Here is a 10,633-nt window from a genome sequence, read left to right as displayed (position 1 = left end):
CAATAACCAGGAAGACCCAGGAGCCCTCAGTCAATCAAGGGAGGCTTTCTCTCCTCTGCAAAGCAATGCCACAATCCTCAGTCAATGGAACACAACAGACCTTGAGTAGCAGTTGATGCAGTGGACACCACAGCCAATGGGAGAGCAGGAAAGTGCCAATACTATAGGGCTTTTATATATATATAAAAAAAGTTATATAGTTAATTTTATACAGGAGAACTAGCAGTTAGTATGTTGGGCTTGAAGCCAGGGAGAGCTGGGTTCAAATCAGCAGTTGGCTGTGAATCTCACTGGGTGGCCTTGGGGTAGCCATTCTATTTCAGCCTAGCCTACTCCACATGACGATTTTGAGAATAAAATTAGCAATGGGAGATCCACAGGTGCTGTCTTAGCTCAGTGTTGGGCTAAAAATGTAGTACTGGGAAATAATGTGTGGCCTGGGAATTTGCCAGGTCTGAGACCATACCCCATACAGGCTTTTCTGTATATTTGCATTTGGGGGTGTGGTACAGTGCCATTCAATGAAATGTTAGTGCACTGTATATTGTACTGCACAGGAGATGGGCAAAGGTGTCTCTCCAAAGAAGCAGCATTATACCTTGTGCATAGAGAGAATTTATGTTGCACTTACATCCAAGTGCTGTGTAAGAATAGACCAATTGGATATTTGTACCTGCCGGCAGGCTTTCAAAGACAGAGAAGTAGAGAGGTGGAAAAATAGATAGCAGGGACACATCAGGGTCTTGAATAAAGGCAGGAAGCTTTTGACACATAACACAAAAATTTGTTTTCAAATGTTCTTTAAAGACTGAGAAGGAAGGGGTTGTATGAATAGCAGGCAAAACAGAATTCCATGGAGAAGGGGTGCACATTTAGATGTGATGCTGGTTTTTTGCTCCAAAAGTTCAAATCAGGGCTCCTGGGCTATTTCGTGTTGGAAAACACTGGGGGGAGAAAGCACATTTAAACCTCACCTCTGTACTATAGTCCTAATTGGAACTGAGCTTGTGTATGATTTAAAACAAATGCTGCGGGCTTTGTTCCTGAAACTCAATGAGCCTCGGACAAAGGAAAAGGGTAAGAAAGGTTCCTTAGGTTAGAAAGTGGCAGAAAATGAGAAATACAGTAAATGTGGGCAGAAGTATGCAAACGAAGTTTTGAAAGTGAATGCTTGCTGAGAAAAGGAAATCGGTGGAGAAAAATGGTGAGTTGAAGCTGGAAGAACAAAGAGATGGGAAAACTGGAAGACCACAGTGAAGTGCATTACTGCTAAGTGTCGAGTGAATTAAAATAATCCCTAGTTACCACATTGGCTTCCTTTCCTTTGTGACAGTGATTTGAGTTTACTGCAGTTCTTACCATCATAGATATGTCATCCATCCTTCCACTTTCTAACCTAGAAATATGTTCTTCTCCTACTCAAGTGGTAATTGGTGCCTGCGCACACTCTGAACAGCATCAAATCGTCTTACTCTTCCTTTTGTGCTCCTTCTGAAGCTGCCAATTCCTGACAGCTCTAGCAAGATGTAATTAGGGCTTTCAGCTTTATTTTTAAGCCTTCCTCCCCCTCAAATCTTCCAGCCTTCTGTTTTTCTTGACAAACCATTTGTGTGTGTGGTTTTTTTCATCTATTTCATTGCCCCTTGCTTCTTCAAGCAACTTGGGGACGCTTGCTTAACATCTGATTGATTTAAAAACGGTCTTGCTTTGTTCTGAAATTTTACCAACAAGGAAGATTATCTGAGTTTGCCCTTGAAGATCCGACTTGGGTAAAAGATTCCAGTGTGCTTTACTGATTCTAATTGATGATGACTTAGAGGGCAGGAAGCCTCTAGGCACCCTTTGAGCATGCCTGGACCTAGCCCAAGCTCCGAATCCTTTCTCTAAGTACCATTTGTACTGAATTTTAATATATATATATTTAAAATTCCCATAACCTGCTTTTTTCATTCAGTTTTGGCTCCTCAGCAGGATCAATAAAGTAATTTAGAGTTAAGCAATATTACTGAATTATTCCTGTAATCCAAGTCACTGCTTGTTGGCTCAAGATCTGGCCCTGAAAGAATAAGCAGGACTTAATTTAAGTCAGGCACTCTGCCGGCCTTGGGTTTAGAACCTGTTTTTAATGTCAAGATTCAGCTCTACAAGTGCATGAAATAACACAGAGGATGGAACTTCTGAGAATGTGCAGACTGCCTTTTGTTCCCTCTCTGATTACAACTGGTCTGCACACTGCTCTGATGGAGGGGTGGAGGTGTTCCTAGACCAGATGGTATGGCTTCTTGGTAGATGTGAGCACTATGGCCCCTTAGTGTTAGAAACCAAGCGCTGAAAATTATACAAACAGGAGTTCTAAGAAGCATTCAGCCCTGACCTGGATAGCCTAGGCTAGCCAGATCTCAGAAGCTAAGCAGGGTCAGCCCTGATTAGTATTTGGATGGGAGACCACTAACGAATACCAGGGTTAGATCCAGGTGGGCAGCTGTGTTGTTCTGAAGCAATAGAACAAAGTTGGAGTCCAGTAGCACCTTTAAGGCAAACAAAATGGCTAGCCACCCCATAAAAAGTCTATAAAAATGTCATGATGCGACCTCACCCCAGAGTTGGAAACGACCTTTACCTTTAAGCTTTTTGTGTGCTAAAAGCACACTTCATCAGATAATGAAATGGGGTACAGTTAGCAGTGCTCCATACAAAGTTAGTATAAAGTTAGAATCCAATGGCAAACCACCTCTGAATGTGTCTTTGCCTTGAAGATGGCTGCAATGTGACAGCAAAAAGAAAAAAAGCATTCGAGCTTTACAGCTAATTTTTTTGTCTTCCTGTCTTATTTCCTTTGATCATATTACATTATTAGAAGTAGGTAACTGCATGTTTCGATTTTACAGATAAGCATCCTGCTCCAGTAACAGGTCATAGTACAGAAGCAGGCGTTCACACTAACAGCAGTCATGTTTACAGATGTATGTTCTCATTTTGGCACTCATCCAGGCCATGCCTGATAATACAAATCCTCCCAAGGCAGGGGGCACTGGTTATGTGCAAGTTCCTGTGCAAAAATTAGGGCTGAACTAAAGCCAAGGATTTGCCCAAAGACATCCATGACCAAAGAAAGAATGTTCCTCTCTCTCCCCTCTCTACAATATAGTAAATACTCAGGCCTACTTTAGAAATCTGTGGAACGCACAGCCTGATCCAAGGTGCCCCCTTGAGCTCTGTAGGTCTTAATCCGAAGTATGTATGTGTCAAGATTGCAATGTTTAAGGTATGTTTGGTCCCAAGTGTGCTTTGAACATTTAACATGTGCTAATTATACTTGGTATTATCTGCTGTGATATGTGCTGTTCATGTACACGGTGCACTATACTGTGGGCCAGCTATCCCAACAGTGAGCGCATTTGTTAATTTATATCCTCCCTTTTCACCAGTTGTGTTTCAAGGCAACTTAATAACAGACACAAACCACACATAGCCATTAATATATATATTTTTAAAAATGTTCTGAAACAGAGCACAGAAGTAAATCCAGTAAAAAAGCAGAGATACTTACAAAAGCAGGTTCACAACTTGACGATACTCTTGAATCTGTGCCGACAAATGATGTTCAAAGCATCATGCATGGCATGTAGCATCTTTACTCAACGTCACAGTTTGCGAACCAGCTGCGGCTTTCCCCTGAAAATGTCCATAGTTGTCCAGTGTGCTAATTCTATTTAGGTTAGACTACCGCAATATGTTCCACAAGAGGTTGCCCCTGAAGATTATTTGAAAATCTCAATTGATTCAGAATGCCTCTCTAAGATTACTACATGGCATAAATTGTAGAGAATGCATCATGCTATCTTGGGTGGGGGGGAGAAACTCTCTAGGGCAGGGGTCCCCAACCCCCAGGCTATGGACCAGTACCAGTCTGTAGCCTGTTAGCAACCAGGCTGTGAGTTAATTATTTCATTATATATTACAATGTAGTAATAATAATAAGACATTGGATTTATATCCTGCCCTCCACTCCGAATTTCAGAGTCTCAGAGCAGCTCACAATCTCCTTTACCTTCCTCCCCCACAACAGAAACCCTGTAAGGTGGGTGGGGCTGAGAGAGCTCTTACAACAGCTGCCCTTTCAATGACAACATAGCTCCTGCGAGAGCTATTGCTAACCCAAAGCCATTCTAGCGGCTGCAAGTGGAGGAGGAGTGGGTAACCAAATTCAGTTCTCCCAGATAAGAATCTGCACACTCAGCCACCACACCAAACTAATAGAAATAAAGTGCACAATTGTATCATCCCTAAACCATTCCCCCACCTGGTCCGTGGGAAAATTGTCTTCCACAAAACCGGTCCCTGGTGCCAAAAAGGTTGGGGACCGCTGCACTACGGCCTTTTCTGCTGTGGCACCTCATATTTGGAATTTTCACCTGTGTCATTGTTTTACCTGCTTTTGAGTTTGTAAGCAAAGACATTTTCATTTTTCTGGGCATCTGGTGATGCTTGCTGTATGCTTCGTACTACTGGGATCAGACCTTCTGCTCACCAGTAGCACTCCTGTTTTGTCAGGATTAAACTTGTTTGTTAGTCTGCCCCCACCCCAAAATTGCCTACAGACACTGGTTCAACCTCCCTGGGATCATCTGGAGGTGTGAGATAGAGCGGAGATTCAGCTGAGTATTGGAGACAGCCCAGCCCAGTTTTTTGGGTGACCTACTCTAGAGGTTTTATGCAGATTTTAAAGAGCATGGGGACAAACAGGAACCTTGTGGCACCCCATAGGTCAGGGGTGGCCAAACGTGCTTAATGTAAGAGCCACACAGAATAAACATCAGATGCTTGAGAGCTGCAAGGAAGGAAGGAAGATGGGGAGGGAGGGAGATGTGGAAAGAAAGCAACTTTAAATGCATTCTCCAAGCTGCCTGGATGATCCAGTGCCTTGAGAAGTGATTCAAAGAGAGAAATACCTTCTCCAAGCCGGCCAGTGGGGGCTTTAAGAGCCACACAATATGTGTGAAAGAACCACAGTTTGGCCACCCCTGCCATATATCAAAGGGCTAAGCAGCAATCCCCTAGTCACTACCTTCTGAACCTTACCTTCCAGGTAGGACTGAACCACCACAGAATGGTGACTCCCAATCCCAGCCCTGATAGGTGGTGCCAGGGATCGTCTTGTAGAAAAATAGGTAGTGGAGCTCATTAGCATATGCGCCCCCCCCAGCCAAAAGCAACCCGATGCAAGAAAGGAGAGCCCTGGGCGAGCAAAGCCTGCTTGGGTTGGCTAGAGATCCAGTCAGCCCAAGCAGGCCTCGCTCACCTGGGGCTCTCCTGGGTCACCCCCCTCCAGTCAAGCCACATAATCACATAAGTGGAGAAAGGGTAGCGTGGGCTTCGCCAAGGGTTAATGAGGGCTGCTGGGTGGCTGGCTGGCTCTCCGTTCTCCTAATCCAGGGATTGTTATGCAGTTGTACCTACTATTCAGTGGACAAGGTAGGTGGGGAGGAAGAGGGGGAACCCAGAAAGATTCAGGAGCTGTGGTCCTGTGAGCTCCTGCAGAATCTGAGGTCTGGGTGGTGCAGAGAGAAGCACAGCATTCCATGATCGATGGCATCAAAAGCTGCTGAGAGATCCAGGGGAAGCCCGAGTTGTACTACCTCTGTCATCACCCTCTCTATTAGGCAATTTTCAATTCTTGCTTCTGCTCTTGTTCATTCTGCTACTAATTTGGTATTTATTGCTTTTGGGGGGGAGGGTTTTTTTTTAATTTTTACCATGAAGTTTTGGTTGAAAGAGGATAGAAATGCCTTCAAATAATAAATGGGTCACCAACCCCCATGCAGAGCGGCTGCAGCAACAGCGAGTAGCAGAGCGTCTGTGAAATGAGGATGAACGTGTGCCAAAGCTGATGTCATTGCATTACGAATCTTTGCCTGCACCACAAAACTTGGCCTCTCTTGCTTTCCCTGTAGCCCACTGGGCTGCCCGATTAAGAAACAGCCCCTCCTTGCCAGCTCCGTTTCCTGCAGCACATGATGCTTTCTGAGCGAGGCCAGAGGCCGTTAGGAATCAGCTCATGGAAGAAGTCTCACAAAGCCGTTATCTACACCAGAAGAATCTACAAGGTGTTCTAGTGAAGGGTCCTATAACACAAGCACAAAGCTCTGTTTCTAAGTTCTTGAGACAGCATTCCTTTTCTCTATAGTCCTTCCCTTTTAGCTGAAGCTCAGCGCCATGGCCTCGTGCCTTTGGCAATGAAGCTTCTTGATGCTTTCAGTGCAATTGGGCTCCCCTGCAGAATCATAGAGTTGGAAGGGACCTCCAGGGCCATCTAGTCCAACCCCCTGCATAATGCAGGAAATTCATAAATACCTCCCGCTAAATTCACAGGATCTTCATTGCTGTCAGATGGCCATTTAGCCTCTGTTCAAAAATCTCCAAGGAAAGAGAGCCTTTGTGCTCAGTCTTGTTCTATGAGAGCCAGTTTGGTGTAGTGGTTAAGTGTGTGGACTCTTATCTGGGAGAGCCAGGTTTGATTCCCTGCTCCTCCACATGCACCTGCTGATGTGACCTTGGGACAGCCACAATTTTTTTCAGAGTTGTTTCTGTCAAGAGCCCTCTCAGCCCCACCCACCTCACAGGGTGTCTGTTGTGGGGGAAGGAGATAAAGGAGATTGTAAGCCGCTCTGAGTCTCTGATTCAGAGAGAAGGGTGGGGTATAAATCTGCAGTCTTCTTCTTCTTAAATAGGGTTGGCCCTGGCTAGAATTTGGATGGGATTCCAATAAGGAATAACAGGGCTGTGATGCAGAAGCAGCAATGACTACCTCTGAATGTCTGTTGGCTTGAAAAGCCCTATGGGGGAGTCACTGTAAATCATCTGTGATTTGATGTGAAATGCACACACACACACACTTACAAACAGGGTCACATATGCAGTTCAAATGTATTTTGTAGACTTTGTGAGGGGAATCCCCTGAATATTGCAAACCAGAGGGCAGGCTCGGATCTACTCTGGTTTTGGGGCTGAAGTTCGACTATAATTGAGGAGGGTTCCATTCCACTCTGTAAGTGGCACATAGTCTGATGAGGAGAATGAAGTTGTAAAGTGTGTTTTGGACACAACAGGGAGAAAGGTAGGGTATAATTATCACCTATAAATGCCACATGGTGCTGCCAATGGTGTGATCTGGCACTTAACCACAAAGTTCAGGGCTTGTTCACTCAACAGGCTCATTCAGCATGCCCAGATCCATTCGTATGAATGGATGCAATTCCTTTTCCTCAAAGGGTACTCAGACACTTGTGATATGGTTGTTGCAACGACTTAGATTTAGAGATGTGGTCAAATTAAGATGTGATCTGAAGCCCCAGTTGATTTCCTGGCAGTCCAGGGCAAAAAGTGCCTCATCTACAGGGTCACAGTTACTATATTCTGCAGTAATTGATCCTCGGTGGCCCTGAATGCCTGTGGAAACGAGCTAGGTTAGAGCTGATGTTCAGTGATCTTTTTAAAAGGCACTTTCCGTTTTAAATAGCCTCTCATGAGTTTTTTTAGTAGCAAACTTTTTATAGTCTGCATTCAGGGCTGGTCCTGCCACTAGGCAATTGCCTAGGGCGCCGGCCTTCTAAGGGTGCCGAATTGGGCACTCCCCATGTGAGTCAGTGATGTTATCATTGCGGGGTGTGTGTGTGTGTGCATGCGTGCCAGAGGTTAGCCTTGCCTAGGGTGCTAGACAGTGTAAGGCCAGCCCTGTCTGCATTTTGTAAGGTGATGTAACTGTTCTCAGCAGGGCTTTTTTTTTTAAAAGCAGGAATGCACAGGAACACAGTTCCGGCTTTTTCTACAAAAAGCCCAGTGTGAAACAATGGTGATATCAGAGGGTATGGCCTAATATACAAATTAGTTCCTGCTGGGCTTTTCTGTAAAGAGGCCTCTGAGAAACAATGGTGATACCAGGGGTGTGTTGCCTAATATGTAAATGAGTTCCTGCTGGGCTTTTTCCTACAAAAAAGCCGAGTTTGAAACAATGGTGATATCAGAGGGTGTGGCCTAATATGCAAATGAGTTTCTGCTGAGCCTTTTCTACAAAAAGCTCTCTGAAACAATGGTGATATAAGGGGTGTGTGGCCTAATGTGCAAATAAGTTCCTGCTGGGCTTTTTCCTACAAAAAAAGCCCTGGCTCTCAGAATGACTGTGAAGCCCCCAAGGGCTTTGTGCAATTATTTCATATAAAACACAATCTCCTGTAACTGAAGGGGGGCTACCGATATCCTTCCCGCACAAAAGTGGGTCAAGGCAAAAGGGGGCTCCTCTCTCCCCGACAGCCTCTGGTGATTAGAGGATATTGGGGGGGGGGGGGGGCGGCGTAATTAATCCTTTTAAGGGCAGGCGCTTCAGCTGGCCTCCTTGAAGGTAGACCGGAGAGCCGGCGAGGCGCTCGCCTAGGCAACAGCAGCCGCTTCCCCCAGTCAGATCCGTGACTCATCTGCTGCTGCTGTTCCCAGCCGCCCACCCAGTTGCCATGAAGCGAGATGCGAGGGGGTGGGCGATCCAGAGGCAGCTGCTGCTGCTCCCAGGTATCCGCCTGACAAAGCGGGGCCCTCCTTCCCCGCCGCCGCCTGCTTTCCCCGCACTCGGCGCAGCAGCGAACCCAGCAACAGCAGCAGCAGCAGGCTCGGCCGGGACACGCGCGCCCCCTCGGCCGCCTCTCCGGGCCCACCTACCCAGCAGCAGCAGCCGATCCTCCGCTCTCGGCCAGGATCCGCGCGGGGGTTTCTCTTCGGTCCGCCCAGATCGCGCCCCCCGCGCAGGCACCACCCCTCCTCCGCCCGCCCCCTCGCCGCCTCCTCCTCCTGGGCTTTGTCCGGCCGGCTCCGCTCTCCTCCCTCGCCGCCCCCCAGATCCGCTCCGGGTTTGCGCCGCTCCCGACGCCAGGCAGCAGCAGGGGAGATCCAGGCCGGGTCTGGGCTTTCGCTCAGCCCCCTCCTCCCCACCTCCTCTGCCCCTCCCCGGCGCCTCCATCGCGCGGCGCTCGGCGGGGCTGGCTTGAGCCGGGCAGGCTGCTCGCTGGGGGGCCCCGGCTGGCCGGCCGGCCGGTGGTCGCGGGGGGCAGGAGGACGACAATGCACCGGGCGGTCTCCAGCCAGCGCTCGGTCTCCTCCTCCTCGGGCTCCTTCCAGGCTCCTCCGCCGCCTCCCCCCGCCGCCGCGGACCTGCAGCCCCTCTTCCTGGGCGGCGGCGGCGGCGTCAGCAGCAGCGGCACCCCCAGCAGCAGCAGCAGCTCGAGCGGCGGCACCCGACGGGGCAGGCGGGGCTCGGTGTCCAGCTCGGCCTCCTCCAGCCGCAGCCGGAGCAGCACCAGCGAGGAGGAGGAGGAGGAGGAGGAAGGCGAGGAAGCCAAGCCCCTGGTGCCGGCCGCCGCCCCCCCGCCGCCGCCCGCCGCCTGCGCCTCGCCGCCCTCCAGCAGCAGCCCCTCCTCCGGCTGCAGTATGACTGCCGGCGAGCTGTACGGGGCGCCGCTGGGCGGGCCGGGGGCGGCCGTCGGGGGGCTGCTGGGGGCGGCGGGCGGCGGCTCCCCCCGCTGGGGCTACAAGGCGCTCTCCCTGGTGCTGCTGCTGGGCCAGGGCGCCCTGCTCGACCTCTACCTGATCGCCGTCACCGACCTCTACTGGTGCAGCTGGATCGCCACCGACCTGGTGCTGGCCGCCGGCTGGGGGATCTTCTTCTGCCGCAACAGCCGCGCCCGCCGCCGCCTCCAGCGGCCGCCCGGAGCAGCCGGAGGAAGCCACCCGCCGGCGCCGCCGCCTCCGCCTCCCTTGCACCCCCTGCTGGGCCACCCGGCGCCCGGGGGCAGGTGCGGCGGCGCCAAGGCAGGGGGCGCTCCGCGGGGCGGGGACTTCGCCTACGCCCACTTGGCCTGGCTCATCTACGCCATCGCCTTCACGCCCAAGGCGGCGCTCATCCTGGGCACGTCCATCCTGGAGCTGGTGGAGCTGCGCCTGCCGCTGGGCGCCACCGGCTTCCGTGTCACGTTGGCCCTCTCGGCGCCGCTCCTCTACTGCCTCCTGCGCGCCATCGGCACCGAGGGCCCCGGCCAGCTCCTCCTGCCGCCCCCCCAGCACCGCGCCGCCGCCGCCTTCCTGGCCACCTGCTTGGACCTCCTCGACAGCTTCACCCTCCTCGAGCTGCTCCTCCTGCAGCCCGGCCGGCCGCCACTGACCCTGCCGCCGCCCCTCCGCTACCTGCTCATCGCCGTCTACTTCCTCTGCCTCGCCTCGCCCGTCCTGTGGCTCTACGAGCTCAGCGCCCCCCGGCCGCCCGGCGCCGCCCGCCTGGCCCTCCACTGGCTCCTGCCCGCCGGCCTCCTGGACGCGCCGCTGCTGGCCCTGCGCTGCCTCCTGCTCGTGCGCTACCAGCAGCCCCTCTCCGTCTTCGCGCTCAAGAACCTCTTCTTCCTCGCCTGCCGCGCCCTCGAGGCCCTCGAGGCCTGCTGCCTCCTCCACGCCTCCGCCGGCTGCGGGAAGGCCAAGCGCGCCCCCGCCCCCTCCGCCGGAGCCGGGCCCGGCCAGCTCAGCCACTGCGCCTCCGACAACGACATGGGGCCCCACGGCTATGTCAACACCCTGGCCGTCACGGCGCAGAGCTGAG

General features: G+C 51.3%; 1 protein-coding gene across 1 annotated transcript; it reads left to right on the top strand.

The window, feature by feature from the left end:
- The first annotated feature begins 9,069 nt into the window (after window positions 1-9,069).
- Window positions 9,070-10,633, top strand: TMEM121B (transmembrane protein 121B). The gene is given in 3 exon segments (XM_060244445.1): window positions 9,070-10,475; window positions 10,477-10,541; window positions 10,544-10,633. Coding segments are annotated over 3 exon segments (1,521 nt in total). The 5' UTR covers window positions 9,070-9,108; the 3' UTR covers window position 10,633.

Source organism: Heteronotia binoei, chromosome 8, assembly GCF_032191835.1.
Source record: "Heteronotia binoei isolate CCM8104 ecotype False Entrance Well chromosome 8, APGP_CSIRO_Hbin_v1, whole genome shotgun sequence".
Lineage (NCBI taxonomy): Eukaryota > Metazoa > Chordata > Lepidosauria > Squamata > Gekkonidae > Heteronotia > Heteronotia binoei.
The sequence above is the reverse complement of the archived record's forward strand: the minus strand, read 5'-3'. Positions and strand labels throughout refer to the sequence as shown.